We start from the raw sequence: 15724 nt of genomic DNA, 5'->3' as shown, positions 1-15724 counted from the left end.
GCTTCGGAGCATGCCAGGAGGTGGGGCCGCGGGGGGTGCGGGTGGGTACTGGTTTATCCTGCCCCCTGCAGCCCTCGTGGCCGGATGTGTATGGTGGGGCCGCGGAGGGGTACTGGCATACCCAGCCCCTCCGCGGCCCGTAGGGTCAACGGCGGGGCCCGACATCGGACCCGCCGATGGTGGCTGGGGAGGCGGGGGTAAAACCTCGTCTCTCCGGCTTCCATAGCCCCGTGGTGGCAGGTTCGGGGGGACCTGTCACCCGCTTCGAAGGGCAAGGAGGATGGCGCGTATCGTTCCGGCGCGCCTCCCCTAAAGGATGGATGGTGGGTTCACCCACCCCAGTGGTGGAGCTGCTTCGGCGGCTAGCGCAGACGGGGCCGCGGAGGAGTGCGAAAGCGTGCCCGTAGCCCCGTCACCAATGCGCAGGAGGAACAGAGGTGGTTTAGCGGGTATGCTCCCACTAGGGGAGAGAATCTCGCATAACTTCGTGTCCCCCCCGGGGCATGTCGTATGCATAAAGCATTCCCCTCTTTAAAAAAAAAAAAAAAAAAAAGGTTAGGTTAGGTTCCCCACCAACGGTTCCCGCCTTGTCGTGGCGGTGGGGCTCTAGTAACCGTGGCTGCCTCCCACGGTGAAGCTAAGAGGAACCAGGGTCGGCCTAGCGTGCAGGACCGGCTGTCTTGGGCCGGACTGGGCTGGTCTAGCGTGCAGGGCCGACCCACCCGGAGGAGGCTGCCAGAGGCGGACTGTGGGGGTCCGCCTCGGAGCAGGCCTGGAGGTGGGGCCGCGGGGGGTGTGGGTGGGTACCGGTTTATCCTGCCCATCTAACAGCCCTCGTGGCCGGACGTGTGGTGGGGCCGCGGAGGGGTACTGGCATACCCAGCCCCTCCGCGGCCCGTAGGGTCAACGGCGGGGCCCGACATCGGACCCGCCGATGGTGGCTGGGGAGGCGGGGGTAAAACCTCGTCTCTCCGGCTTCCATAGCCCCGTGGTGGCAGGTTCGGGGGGACCTGTCACCCGCTTCGAAGGGCAAGGAGGATGGCGCGTATCGTTCCGGCGCGCCTCCCCTAAAGGATGGATGGTGGGTTCACCCACCCCAGTGGTGGAGCCGCTTCGGCGGCTAGCGCAGACGGGGCCGCGGAGGAGTGCGAAAGCGTGCCCGTAGCCCCGTCACCAATGCGCAGGAGGAACAGAGGTGGTTTAGCGGGTATGCTCCCACTAGGGGAGAGAATCTCGCATAACTTCGTGTCCCCCCCGGGGCATGTCGTATGCATAAAGCATTCCCCTCTTTAAAAAAAAAAAAAAAGGTTAGGTTAGGTTAGGTTAGGTTCCACGGACCTGCTCGGTTGTCCGAGTGGGCGGAGAGGTGAACTCCGACGTGGCGCGTCCCCGGGTGGTGGATAGGGGAACGCCCCGGCCTTCTGCCGGGGTAGGGCTTCGGCCCCGCGAACCAAACGCCAACAAACCCGTAAGTCCGCACTGAGCGGAAACGGGGGCCCTGCGCTTATCGTGGGGCCGCGAGGAAGAAAACCTCTATAAAAAATTACCCTCAGGGGGGGGTGGGGTTTAGGTAGGGTGGGGGGGGTTTTTCCGCGGGGCTACACCGGATAGGGCCACCCATACCGGGCAGGCCCGCGGAAAATTGGGGAGGGCGGCCCCGGCGTGCACTAACCTGCCGTCGGGGAGGGGTGGGGGGGGCATCCGTCCGCAACTAGGGAGGGTACGCCGACCTCCCTAGATTTCCGTAGACCTAGTGGCTTTGGGGGGGCTTTTTTCTTTTTTGTTTGTTTTTTCTTGCATTTTTTCGTTTTGGTCTTTTATATTTTTTGGTTATTTTTTTTGTTTGTTAAGGGGAATACCGCAACGACCTCGTAGAAGCGGCGCTATGAGTATGCGGGGCCACTAGGAGCGGAGCGCTTGCCTTAGCCGGCCGGCGCGCGAGAAAGGAAAACTCTATAAAAACCCGACAGTAAAGTCGTTAAAACCTACAGATACCTGGCGACCTCTGTAGTAAGAAGCCCCATTATCCGGAACGGGCGTCACCCGGTGGTGGAGTGTATATCGTCCCATAATCGTGGGAACAAGTATGGATATAAAAGAAAACAAAAGTAATGAGGAGGGGAACGTGATGAAGGAGTTGACGAAGGAGTTGAGGGTTGTGCTTACGCGCACCCCGATACCGGTAGGGCCTCAGGCCGACAGGAGGGTTTCGGAGTCCGACTCGGACGCGGCGGCGAGCATGGCGTCCGCTGCTAGTCGTGTTGGGTCCCTAGAGGTATTGAACCGGGACGATCTCGGTAGGTTCTGGAGTGAGGGTCGCGGGCAAAAGCGCCCCAGTGAAGTAGATATGGCAGGCTGGTCTGATGAGGAAAGGTCGGAGGCATCAGTTTGCATAGGGCCTCGTACAGAAAAGAGGGCCCAGGCGAAAGCAGCTAGGCAGCGGGCTGAGGAAGACCTCGCCAGGGAGGCAAATATCGCCCGCTTTCGGCGGGAGACCCGGGCTAAGTTGTTCCCGGAGCCCAAGCAGAGGATGGAAGAGAGGGGGGCAGCCCAGCTGCAGGAACAAGTAAAGGAGGACTTGGAGGTCATCACCAAGGTAGCCACCAAGTCCTCCAACCTGAAGGGTACATTCGTGCGGACCCTTAAGGACGCCGCGGCATCTATTAAGGAAGCCGTGGAAGTCCTCGGGGCCCGCACAATCACGGAAGAGACGCGGCATTTGCAGGCGGACAACGCCCGCCTAAGAGCCGAGATGGCCAGCCTCCGCAAGGAGCTGGCAGAGCTACGGGAGGAAATGCAGAGAGGGCGGACACAAGGTCCCGCCCCCACAGCCACGGACATGACCGCGGAGGCCGCCCCTACAGGGCCCTCCCAACTAGAGGAGATCTGTCGGACGGTGATGGTCCAGGTGGGCGGGATGTTAAATGCCCGCCTGGCCTCGTTTGAAGACAGGCTCCTCCCGGAGAAAAGATTGCGGCCGCCGCTGGCAGCCGACAAGAGAAACAGCGGACGCTCTTACGCGGCGGCGCTCTCGGGGCCAGCACCGGTATCAGCACCGGTGCCAGCTCCACGAGTACAGGGCAAGGCGCCCCCAGCGCCGCCAGCCAAACCTGGCGCCAGCGGGCTCCCGCGGCAGGCTCCCGGTTCGTCCACGCAGCGCCCTGCGGCGTCCGCACAAATTCGTCCGTCCAAAGCCCAAGCGCGGGCTACAAAAGTAGGCACTTCTTCTACCCCGCTTTCGGAGGGGGAGAAGAAGAAAAAGAAAAAGAAGAAGAAGAAGACAAAAAGTAGTCCTCCACAGGGGCATCAGCAGCCGCCGCAGCCGCCGCAGCTTATTGAGTTCCCATGGATTAAGGTGGGGCCTAAAAAGCGGCCCGACGCAAAGAGTCGCGCCCGTAAGCTCCAAGAACCCCAGTCGTCAGCAGTCGTCCTGACGTTGCAACCGGGGGCGGAAGAGAAGGGCGCGACTTATGCGAAGGTGATTGCCGCGGCAAAAGAAAAGATAGACGTGGCGGAATTCGGTGGTCAGGGGGTCCGACTTCGAAAGGCAGCCAATGGAGGCCGCCTTTTCGAATTCCCAGGGGCCTCCAGTGGTGAAAAGGCGGACTCCCTGGCTCAAAAGCTGCGGGAGGTCTTAGGTAGCGAAGTCGTCCGGGTCTCCAGGCCCATGAAAATGGCTAGCCTACGGGTTACGGGTCTGGACGACTCCGTTACCAGTGCCGAGGTGGTCGCCGCTGTTGCGGCGGCAGGAGTATGTCCAGCGGAACAAGTGCGGGCTGGAGGAATAAACGCTGGCCGCGACGGACTAGGGTCAATAATTGTTACCTGTCCCGTCGCAGCTGCGAAAAAAATTGTAGAGGGCGGAAGGCTGCTCGTGGGCTGGGTGTCCGCACAGATCCAGCTTCTGGACGCCCGGCCCCTTATGTGCTTTAAGTGTCACGAACGTGGGCACACGGTGGGCCAATGCAGCGAAGAGGTTGATCGCAGCGCTTTGTGTTACCGTTGCGGTCAACCGGGCCACAAGGCCCGCGAGTGCTCCGCGGCACTGTGCTGCGCGGTTTGCACTGCCGCTGGCAGGCCGGCAGGCCACCGCGCGGGCAGCAGAGCCTGCGTCTCCCCACCCAAGGGGAAAAAGAAGGGAGGAAAAGGCAGTTCGAGCCAGGTGGCCGGACAGTCTTCTTCCTCGCCCCAGGCGGTAGCGCCAGTGGCTGAGGAGGTTCCAATGGTCGAAGGTTAAGAATGGACTTGAACCTCCTCCAGGCTAATATCAACCACTCCGCCAGAGCTCAAGACTTATTGTTCCAGAGTATGGCGGAGTGGGGGATCCACATCGCAGTGGTAGCCGAGCCCTACCGCGTCCCGTCAGGGGATGATTGGGTGGGGGACATAGATGGTGTCGTGGCTTTGACGTCCCGGTCCATGGTGGGATCTCCGGCCTTCGCCAACGTTGTCCGAGGCCGGGGATACGTCTCCGCTCTTGTCGGCGACATCATGGTGGTCGGGGTGTACTTCTCGCCGAACCGGAGCCTCGCCGACTTTGAAGAGTTTATAGAAGAAGTCGGCGTTCTCATAGGCAGAAGTCACTCCGCCCGCGTGCTCGTCGCCGGAGACCTCAACGCCAAGTCAACGGCTTGGGGGTGCCCGGCGACGGATCCGCGCGGACAAGAGCTGGAGGAGTGGGCGACGGCGACCGGACTCACGATCCTGAACCAGGGGTCGGTTAATACGTGCGTTCGGCGCCAGGGCGGCTCAATAGTAGACGTCACTTTTGCCGGTGCCGCTCTGGCACGACGTATTCGGGGCTGGGAGGTGCTGGAGAACGTGGAGACACTGTCGGACCATCTTTACATAAGGTTCGTTGTCTCCACGACTCCGGCCAACCCCACGGGCCCAAGCCGACCCTTGCGGGGGGATGGTCCCCGCTGGTCGCTCCCACGCATGGACCGCGACTTCCTTGTTGAGGTTGCCCTTGTTGAGGCGTGGTTCTCCGCACCGCGTGAGGACAACGTCACCGACGCCGGACAGGAGGCGGAGCGCCTCGGTGCTGCCATGACGCGCATTTGCGACGGCGCCATGCCGAGAGTGCGTTCCGCCCCCTCGAGGCAAGCGGCGTATTGGTGGTGTGCGGAGGTCGCCTCACTGCGCCGCTCATGTGTGGCGGCGCGGCGCCAATACACCCGCTGCCGTCGTCGAAGAAGGCACAACTTGGCCGAAGAAGAGCGACTCTACTCCCTCTACAGGGAGGCGGTAAAGGCTCTGCGGACGGCCATCGGTGTGGCCAAAGACAGGGCCAACGACGAGATGCTGGGGACTCTGGATAGAGATCCGTTCGGGAGGCCCTATAAGATGGTTCGGAATAAGCTTCGGTCCAGGGGTCCTCCCATTACCCGGAGTCTTCAGCCTCTCGTCGTGGAGTCGGTGGTCGCGGCGCTGTTTCCGCAAAGAGCTGAACACGAGGCGCCCTGCATGGCGCCTCCAACTGTAGAGGGAGAAGAGAGCCTAGGCGCGCCACCGGTCACGGAGGCCGAGCTCGGGGCGGCGGTGATGCGCATGCGCGCGAAAAATACCGCCCCAGGCCCTGATGGCATCCCCGGTCGCGCCTGGGCGCTGGCACTAGGGCCGCTCGAACAGTGGGTTCGGGCTTTGTTCTGCGCCTGTCTCGAGCAGGGTCGGTTTCCGGGAGAATGGAAGAAGGGAAAGCTGGTCCTGCTCAGGAAGGATGGACGCCCGGCAAACGAGCCGTCGGCGTACCGACCGATCGTGTTGCTGGACGAGGTGGGTAAACTTTTTGAGCGTGTGATCGCTGCTCGCCTCGTCCACCACTTGGAGACGGTGGGGCCGCACCTCAGCGCCAACCAGTATGGCTTCCGCAGGGGCAAATCCACCATCGACGCAATAGCGCGGGTGAAGGCCCTTGCGGACAGTGCGGTATCCCGGGGGGAGGTGTTGGTGGCGATATCTATTGACATCTCGAACGCCTTCAACACCTTGCCCTGGAGCTGCATCAAGGAGGCGCTGAGGTACCACACGGTCCCCCGGTACCTTCGGAGGATCGTGGCGGCCTACCTCTCCGAGCGATCGGTCGGGTACCCTACCAGCGGTGGCTGGTCAGAGAGGGAGATGTCGTGCGGTGTTCCACAGGGGTCGGTTCTTGGGCCCCTCCTGTGGAACATCGGGTACGACTGGGTCCTGCGCGGGGCCGTCCCGAGGGGTGTTAACGTCGTATGCTACGCCGACGACACCCTCGTGACGGCCTGTGGCAGCACGGACAGGGAGGCTCGAAGCAGAGCAACAGCCGGCGTGGCCCAAATAGTGGCCAGAATCCGAGGACTGGGATTGGAGGTAGCCTTACACAAATCTGAGGCCCTATACTTTCATGGGCCTCGAAGAGCGCCTCCAGCCCAGTCCGAAGTCGTGGTTGGCGGAGTTTCCATCGGCGTCGGGAGCACAATGAAATACTTAGGTCTTGTTCTCGACAGCCGATGGAACTTCGAGGAGCACTTTCGGCGTCTCGTCCCAAAGCTCGTGGGAGCGGCTAGAGCCCTCAGTAGGCTCCTGCCGAACTTGGGCGGACCGAGCTCGCGGTGTCGCCGCCTTTACACAGGTGTGGTGCGATCCATGGCGCTCTACGGAGCGCCTATTTGGTCGGACGCTCTGACCGCCCGTACTAGGGCCCTTTTACGTGGGCCCCAGAGAATCATGGCGGTCAGAGTGATCCGAGGATATCGCACCATATCATGTGAGGCGGCCTGTGTGTTGGCGGGGACGCCGCCCTGGGATTTGGACGCCGAAGTGCTCGCCGGTGTTTACTGGCGGCGAGCGGATGCCCGTCTCCGGGGAGAACCCCCTCCCCCAGTGCAGGAACGTACGTGGCGGCAGGCGGCGGAGGCCGAACTTGTCGTTCAGTGGCAGGAGCGGCTTTTAACGCCGTCTGCCGGCCACCGCACAATTGAGGCAGTCCGGCCCGTCCTTGAGCTATGGACGGGCCGGAAGCATGGAGCTCTCTCTTTCCACCTGGTGCAGATCCTGTCGGGGCACGGTTGCTTCGGCAGGTATCTGTGCAGGGTGGCGAGACGAGAGCCCACCGAGGAGTGCCACGAGTGCGGCCACGTGGAAGACACAGCGCAACATACGCTGGAGTCATGCACTCATTGGTCGACCCAGCGGGCCGCACTAGTGGCGGCAATAGGAACGGACCTCTCGCTGCCCGCCGTCGCTAATGCCATGGCGAGCAGCGACAGTTCGTGGCAAGCCGTCGCCTCCTTTTGCGAGGAGGTGATGACGCAAAAGGAGGCGGCTGAGCGGCGGCGGGAGGACGATGCAGTCGGTAATCCTCTCCGCCGCCGCAGGGCCGGGCGCAGGCAGCGTGCCCAAGACCGCCGCATGCCCCCATAGTGGCAGGGCTCCGGGCGATGGACCTGAGATAGCCATCGCCCGCCAAGCGTCAAAATTGATCTCGAGGTGGAAGGCGCACTGTAATGTTCCCGGTGCGCCTTATATGAAGTTCGGGGACCCCAGGTCCCCACAAAGGAGGGTCTGCTTTGTCGGACGGCGCTGACCGGGTCGCGGAAGATTGCGCAAGTGTTCCCGTGACCCGGTCACCAGGCGCGTGGCGGAACATCGTTGGGTTTTTAGTGGGTATTCCGGCCACTTCTTCTTGGCCGGCGAGTCCCACATACCCTCCCGGAAACGGGAGGGATGCGGAAATGCATTTTCCCAACGTAAAAAAAAAAAAAAAAAAAAAAAAAAGGTTAGGTTAGGTTAGGTTCCCCACCAACGGTTCCCGCCTTGTCGTGGCGGTGGGGCTCTAGTAACCGTGGCTGCCTCCCACGGTGAAGCTAAGAGGAACCAGGGTCGGCCTAGCGTGCAGGACCGGCTGTCTTGGGCCGGACTGGGCTGGTCTAGCGTGCAGGGCCGACCCACCCGGAGGAGGCTGCCAGAGGCGGACTGTGGGGTCCGCTTCGGAGCATGCCAGAAGGTGGGGCCGCGGGGGGTGCGGGTGGGTACTGGTTTATCCTGCCCCCTGCAGCCCTCGTGGCCGGATGTGTATGGTGGGGCCGCGGAGGGGTACTGGCATACCCAGCCCCTCCGCGGCCCGTAGGGTCAACGGCGGGGCCCGACATCGGACCCGCCGATGGTGGCTGGGGAGGCGGGGGTAAAACCTCGTCTCTCCGGCTTCCATAGCCCCGTGGTGGCAGGTTCGGGGGGACCTGTCACCCGCCTCGAAGGGCAAGGAGGATGGCGCGTATCGTTCCGGCGCGCCTCCCCTAAAGGATGGATGGTGGGTTCACCCACCCCAGTGGTGGAGCCGCTTCGGCGGCTAGCGCAGACGGGGCCGCGGAGGAGTGCGAAAGCGTGCCCGTAGCCCCGTCACCAATGCGCAGGAGGAACAGAGGTGGTTTAGCGGGTATGCTCCCACTAGGGGAGAGAATCTCGCATAACTTCGTGTCCCCCCCGGGGCATGTCGTATGCATAAAGCATTCCCCTCTTTAAAAAAAAAAAAAAAAAAAGGTTAGGTTAGGTTAGGTTAGGTTCCACGGACCTGCTCGGTTGTCCGAGTGGGCGGAGAGGAGTACTCCGACGTGGCGCGTCCCCGGGTGGTGGATAGGGGAACGCCCCGGCTTCGGCTGGGGTAGGGCTTCGGCCCCGCGAACCAAACTCTAGGGTCGGTCATCGTGTTGGGTGTTGCACATGACCGACCCACCTGGAGAGGGCCGTCAGCGGTGGGTCACAGCAGTGACTCCGCCCTGACCATGCCCAACCGGGGTCGCACCGGCAGATGCGACGTGGTGGGGCCGCGGGGGGTGTGGGTGGGTACTGGTTTATCCTGCCCATCTTACAGCCCTCGTGGCCGGATGTGGGGTGAGGTCGTGGGGGCTGTGGGTGGGTACTGGTTTACCATACCCCCTGCGGCCCTCATGGCCAGATGTGAGGAGATGAATGAATGTGTGATGGAGAGGCCGAGAGGGGATACTGGTTTTCCAGTCCCCTCTGCGGCACGTAGAGTAGGGAAGAGGGCGGGACCGGTTGGCCCCGCCGGTGGGGGCTGGGGTAGTAGGACAAAAAAGATCCTACCTCTCTGGCTCTCACCACTTAGGGAGAGGCGCTTCGGCGTCAGACGCGCGGCCCGAGCTTTGGTTATGGCTCAGCTGGTACAAAGCTCGGGTCATTGCGTTAAGGTGGGCATGAGGGTTTTTAGTGGGTATGGCTGAACGACTGTAGGCGAGTCCCACACTCCCTGCGCCATTGCACTGCCCGGCGCAGGGGTACGGAAGTGTATTTTCCCTCGTTACAAAAAAAAAAAAAAAAAAAAGGTTAGGTTAGGTTAATCGCGCGCCGGTTGCCGTACCGTGTGCATCGCTTCCGTGTCGCTCCGCATTTAAAATTCGATAAATGTGGTAAAAAGTGAGGTGATATACCAGTGTTATACATCGGGAGATGCGCCTCGGCGAGACGCATCTAGTGATATATAATACATAGTGGGCAGAGACCAAAATAGTTAAGTTTTTAGTGTTTTAGTGTTTTAACGGTTATTTCGGGCGTGGCACTTTTTCGTCAAAGTCTAAAAGTGCTTCGATCTCGACGTGTGATATATCGGGAGATGCGTCTCAGTGAGACAAATCGACCGATATAGTTTTTAGTGTGGATAGAGACCAAATTAGTTAAGTATTTAGTGTTTAAGTGTTGTAACGGTCGTTTTGGGCGTGGCACTTTTACGACAAATTCCAAAAAGTGTTCCGATTTCGACGTGTGATATACCGGGAGATGCGTCTCAGCGAGACAAATCGACCGGTATAGTTTTAAGGGTGGACAGAGACCAAATTAGTTTAGTTTTATTAGTGATTAAGTTTGTTTTTAGTGTTGTAGAACTTATGAATAGTCTGCAAACGCTATGAACAACAATAGCAAAGTGACTTACGACATGGGGGAGGACACCTCCATGTCGGACTACACGTGCTCAGAGGACGAGGGCGCCTCCGGGCGCCGGCTGGGAGCCGCGGGCGCCGCGTGCAGCGAGGACGCCGCAAGGCCAAACAAGGGAGGTAAGCCGCGGTCAGCGGGCTTGACATTAAAGTACCGAACGGGAACGACCCATAAACGGCCGTTGGCCGCTACATCCGCAGATGAGGACGCCCCGGCCGTGGCGCATAAAGTGGCCTCCTCTTCGACGAGGGGCCGCGTTAGGCGCCCGGTAGGGGTTTACAGCTTCCTCAAGGAAGCTAAAGACTACGTAGCTGATGGGGGGGATAGTGAGGGGGAGGACCCCGACCCAACTTACCGTCCATCCGGGAGGAAGACGAGCCCCGTAGTGGCTTCAGCAAAAGCCTCTGACGACGGGACCCCCGACGCCCTATCCAGGGGCACGGTCGAGGCCCTCGCCGAGGAGGCTCTCAAAAGCGTGGAGAAAATTAAGGAAGAAATCAAGAAGAGTAGCCACCTAAAGGGTACCGTGTGGGGCCAAATTAACCGGGCCACTAAATGCGTTGTTGAAGCGGTTGAGGGCCTCCGCGATATAACGCCAGATGAAGAGCAGCGCAGGCTCCGCGCGGACAATGCTCGCCTTTCAAGGGAGCTGGATATTGTCCGCAACGAGCTGCGTGCCTTCAAGCAGGCGTACGTGGAGTCGCAGCGGAAGTCCGCTGCAGCCCCGAAAGAGGCCACAGGGCCACAGCAGCCCAACTTTGAGGAGGTGCTAAGATATGCTATGGAGGAAATGAAGGGGCAACTCCTGCAGTCGGTAGGCGGGATGATCAATGCCCGCCTACAAGACCTGGAGATGCGCCTTCCTCCGGAGCCCGTCATGAGGCCCCCCCTGCGTGCCGACCAACGGCAGCCGCCGCCGCCCCGTCACAAGTCCCGGTCGGGGATCGTGGAGGGCGCCATGGAGGTGGATGGGGAAGCCCAGCCATCCCCGGCGCCCACACCTAGGGCGGTAAAGAAGGCACCGAAGAAGGGCGCTGCAAAGCGGCCGACTGCCCCCCCGCCACCTCCTCCCTCCAAGGGAAAACAGGGGGCAGGACAGGCAGACGCGACCCCTCCCCCCCCAACCGCTGGAACAAGTGGAGAGGGGGAAGCCCAGTCGGGGACTGTGGGCAACTCCTGGTCCGAGGTTGTCCGGCGGAAGAAGAGGGGAAATGCCGCTGTCGCTGCTTATTCCCCCCCCTCAGCCGGAACAACCCGGCAGATCGCCCCGGCCCCACCAAAGGCCGTTAAAATCGTGGCCCCAAAAACCGCGGCCATAGTGGTGACCCTCAAGAAAGGGGCCACCATGACCAATGCGGAAGGGGCCACGACTGACGCGAAGTACACCGAGGTCCTGGCAAAGGCCAGGTCCTCGATATCCCTGAGGGAATTCGGTTTGGAGTCGGTCAAGATCCGAACGAGCATGACCGGCTCCAAACTGATGGAGGTCGGGGGGACCTCCCCCGAGGAAACTGCTGACCGCCTTGCCGCCGCCCTGGTGGAGGCAGTAGGCAGCTGGGCGGACATCACCCGCCCAACCAAAATGGCCGTCCTCAGGATCACCGGTCTGGATGACACGGTGACCACTGAGGAAGTGGCGGCCCAACTGGCATCGGTCGGCGGGTGTCCCCCCACCTCCATGAAAGTAGGCAATATCAGGCCGAGTTTCTGGGGCGGAGGCTCCGCCCTGGTCAAGTGCCCAGCGACTGCCGCTAAGGCAGTCGTGAAGGCGGGACGAGTGGCCATCGGATGGACGATGGCCACCGTCAAAGCAGTGGAGGCCCAGCCATTGCGTTGCTATAAATGCATGATGCTGGGCCACACTCGCGCTCTATGCCCAGCGGAGACAGAGAACGGGCGTCTCTGCTTCCGCTGCGGCAGTGAAGGACACAAGTCGGCAGAGTGCGAGGCCCCCTGCAAATGCACCGTGTGTGCAACGACGGGGCGCCCACACTCACATGTGATGGGGGGTGCCAAGTGCACACCCCCGTCGGTGAAGGGCAAAGCCCCGTCGTCGAGCAGAGTGCCTCGCACTCAGCCCCAACCGCACGGCAGCCGTATGGCTGAGGAGGAAGAAATGCAGGTATCTTAATGCCAAGACACCTGCATTTCGACCTACTACAGACGAACACCAACCACTCTGCCAGGGCACAGGACTTGCTCATGCAGTGCCTGGCAGAGTGGAGAATTGCTGTTGCGGTCGTGGCTGAACCCTACTTTGTCCCCCCCCAACCCAGTTGGTTCGGGGACACAGAGGGATCAGTCGCCATTGTGGCGCCGCCTTCGAGCCCGCGACCCCTCTCCCTCAGGGAGCGAGGAGCGGGCTACGTGGCGGTGAACTGGGGAGAAGTAGTACTCATAGGAGTCTACTTCTCCCCAAACAGGAACCTCCGACAATTCGAGAGGTTCCTGGATGGCCTGGAGCCGGTTGTGCAGCGAGCATCACCGGCCCAGGTCATCGTGATGGGGGACCTCAACGCTAAGTGCGCAGCGTGGGGGTCCTCCATCACTGACCTGAAAGGGGCGCTTCTCCGGGACTGGGCCGTCATGATCGGCTTAGTTCCGGAGAACCAAGGCAACGCCAACACGTGCGTGCGCCGACAAGGGGGATCAGTCGTGGACGTCACGTTCGCGACCCCCGGCATCGGTGCACGCATATCGTGTTGGCGTGTCCTCGAGGAGGTGGAGACCCTGTCCGATCATTTGTACATCCGGTTCAGGGTCTCCACCGCGCCCCAGGGGTCACAGGCCCGGACGGCAGCGGCAGGACGACGAGGCGTTGAGGGCTTCCCAAAGTGGCAGCTCTCACGCCTCGACCCTGACCTGGCGGAAGAAGCCGCCATCGTCCGGGCATGGGCGGAGGAACCCCCCCAAACGGTGGGGGTCGACGAGAGGGCGGCGAGATTTCGTCGAGATCTGACCGCCGTCTGCAACGCCGGAATGCCCAGGGCGCGACGTGGCTTCGCGCCCCGGGAAGGCGTGTACTGGTGGACGCAGGACCTAGCCGCCCTGCGCTCCGCCAGTAACGCAGCCCGACGTGCATTCACCCGGTGCCGCAGACGGCGGAACCGAACAGAGGAGGAGCTAGAACGCCTTCACGCCGAGCTGAGCTCGGCAAAGAAGGCGTTCTCCAGCGCGATCAAGGCCGCAAAGGACTCTGCCTATGCGGAGTTCTTGGCGACCTTAGACGCAGACCCGTGGGGGCGCCCATACCGCATGGTGCGGGCGAAGCTGAAGGTGGCGCCCCCCACGGAAACGATGGAGCCGGCGGTCCTTAGCGCGGTGGTCGAAGGGCTGTTCCCGGATAGCCCTTCTTTTGTACCACCGCGCATGACAAGAGACATGCCGGCGGACGACGACGAACCGCTGAACCGGTCCGCCGCCCTCGCCCCACCCCCGATAACGAAGGAGGAAATGGCCAGAGCGGCGGGCCGGCTCAGGGGGACCCGCAAGGCCCCGGGGCCAGACGGAGTGCCTGGAAAGGTCCTACACATTGCGCTGGAACACCTCGGGGAACGCCTCCGCAGACTGTTTAACGACTGTCTGGCGGAGGGGCGTTTCCCCGGGGTGTGGAAGGAGGGGCGGCTGGTGTTGCTGAGGAAGGAGGGTCACCCCGTCGACTCTCCTTCTGGTCACCGGCCGCTCGTGATGCTGGATGAGGCTGGGAAGTTACTCGAAAGAGTATTGGCTTCCCGAATCATCCAGCATCTGGAGACGGAAGGGCCGCAGCTCTCCGAGAACCAGTTCGGGTTCCGGTCCGGGCGATCCACCCTGGACGCCCTGACCGCCCTGAAAAGGTTCTCGAAGGATGCGGCCGAGAGGGGACAGGGGGCGGTGGCGGTGTCACTTGACATCGCCAACGCCTTCGGCTCCCTCCCCTTCGGAGTAATAGAGGAGGCACTTCGGTTTCACGAACTGCCCCTCTATCTCCGGAGGATTGTGGGACACTACCTGCGAGAGCGGGTAGTGTCCTACATGGGGAGGGAGGGAAGAGAGGAGCGGCGGATGGCCTCCGGTGTTCCTCAGGGGTCCGTCCTAGGACCCCTGCTGTGGAACATCGGCTTTGATTGGGCCATCCGCGGGGAGGTGCTGCCCCGGATGGCTGTCATTTGCTACGCAGATGACACGATGATAGCCGTCCGGGACACCACCTGGAGAAAAGTTAAGAGGAGGGCGGAAGCCGGGGCCACCCTGTTGGTCCGGAGGATCGAGGCGCTCGGACTCCGCGTGGCACTCCACAAAACCGAGGCCCTCTGCTTCAAAGGGCCGAGGTGGAGAGTGCCCGCAGGAGCGACCCTCCGGATCAACGGGGACGAGGTCGAGGTTAAGGCCCAGATCAAATATCTTGGCCTTATCCTCGATGGGGGTTGGCGTTTCGGAGATCACTTCCGGACGCTAACCCCCCGACTCGTCGGCGCGGCTTCTGCCCTCGCCAGGCTCCTCCCGAACTTGAGAGGTCCGGGCGTACAGGTCAGACGCTTGTACGCCATGGTCATTCGCAGTATGGCCCTGTACGGCGCGCCGATATGGGCAGAAGCCCTGGACGCGCCAAACAGGGCCCTCCTCCGCAGGCCGCAGCGCATCGTTGCGGTGCGCGCATGCATGGCCTACCGCACGGTGAGCCACGCAGCGGCCTGCGCTTTGGCCGGCACTCCCCCGTGGGAGATAGAAGCGGGTGTGCTGGCCGAAGCGTACCGGGAGCGGGCCGAGCAGAGAGCTCGGGGCGAAGCCCCGGCTCCAGAGGAGCTCGCCCGGTCTCGGGCGGAGAGAAAGCGAGCGACCATAGAGCTGTGGGCTGCTGGCCTAGCGGACGCCGAATACGGCGCCCGCACCATAGAGGCCATACGCCCACGGCTCTCGGACTGGTGCGGGAGGCGCCACGGCGCAATCACATATAGACTTTCGCAGATGCTGACAGGCCACGGGTGCTTCGGGCGATACCTTCACCGAATACGAAGAGAGGAAAGGATGTCGTGCCACGAGTGCGGCGCTGATGAGGACACCGCGCAACACACCCTTCAGGTATGTACAGCGTGGTCCGAAGAGCGCCGCACTCTGGTAGCGGCGATTGGAGATGACCTCTCACTCCCAGGCGTAATTCGCGCCATGCTGGGCAGTGAGGGGTCATGGGAGGCGGTTTCCTCCTTCTGCGAAATAGTAATTTCACAGAAGGAGGAAAGGGAGCGAGAGCGCGAGGATAACCCCCTCGCGCCCCCGCTCAGACGCAGGAGAGTGGGGAGAAGAAGGCGGGGTTTCGCCGCCGTACTTCTCCCCACAAACCATGCGTGAGAGGGAGGCCCCTTCAGGGCGATAACGCAGGCGGGGTCACGGAAGAAAGCTAAAGCGTTCCCGTGGCGCCCGCCATAATGCGTTAGAGGGCAGTCAGGTTTTAGTGGGTATTCTGGTCACCTTCTGTGGCCGGCGAGTCCCACACTCCCTACGCCATTGCACAGCCCGGCGTAGGCGTGCGTAAACGCATTTCCTGACTATAAAAAAAAAAAAAAAAAAAGGTTAGGTTAGGTTAGGTTAGGTTAGGTTAGGTTAGGTTAGGTTAGGTTCCACGGACCTGCTCGGTTGTCCGAGTGGGCGGAGAGGTGAACTCCGACGTGGCGCGTCCCCGGGTGGTGGATAGGGGAACGCCCCGGCCTTCTGCCGGGGTAGGGCTTCGGCCCCGCGAACCAAACGCCAACAAACCCGTAAGTCCGCACTGAGCGGAAACGGGGGCCCTGCGCTTATCGTGGGGCCGCGAGGAAGAAAACCT

At 61.8% G+C, this 15724-nt stretch overlaps 2 protein-coding genes across 2 annotated transcripts; both read left to right on the top strand.

Moving 5' to 3' along the window:
• Nucleotides 1–2086: 2086 nt before the first annotated feature.
• Nucleotides 2087–4237, top strand: LOC123721888 (protein MLP1 homolog). The gene has a single exon (XM_045681963.1). The coding sequence runs from the start codon at nucleotides 2087–2089 to the stop codon at nucleotides 4235–4237; it is 2151 nt and encodes a 716-aa protein (XP_045537919.1).
• A 5685-nt stretch (nucleotides 4238–9922) lies between these two features.
• On the top strand, nucleotides 9923–12055 carry LOC123721887 (spermatogenesis-associated protein 21-like). The gene has a single exon (XM_045681962.1). The coding sequence runs from the start codon at nucleotides 9923–9925 to the stop codon at nucleotides 12053–12055; it is 2133 nt and encodes a 710-aa protein (XP_045537918.1).
• Nucleotides 12056–15724: the final 3669 nt, after the last annotated feature.

The sequence above is a fragment of the Papilio machaon genome, chromosome 17 (assembly GCF_912999745.1).
Source record: "Papilio machaon chromosome 17, ilPapMach1.1, whole genome shotgun sequence".
Lineage (NCBI taxonomy): Eukaryota > Metazoa > Arthropoda > Insecta > Lepidoptera > Papilionidae > Papilio > Papilio machaon.
This window is presented reverse-complemented; position numbering and strand designations above follow the sequence as displayed.

What these genes read in the sequence shown, in the direction of transcription:
- LOC123721888 (XM_045681963.1), top strand. Translation starts at nt 2,087, where the DNA reads ATGGATATAAAAGAAAACAAAAGTAATGAGGAGGGGAACGTGATGAAG.
- LOC123721887 (XM_045681962.1), top strand. Translation starts at nt 9,923, where the DNA reads ATGGGGGAGGACACCTCCATGTCGGACTACACGTGCTCAGAGGACGAG.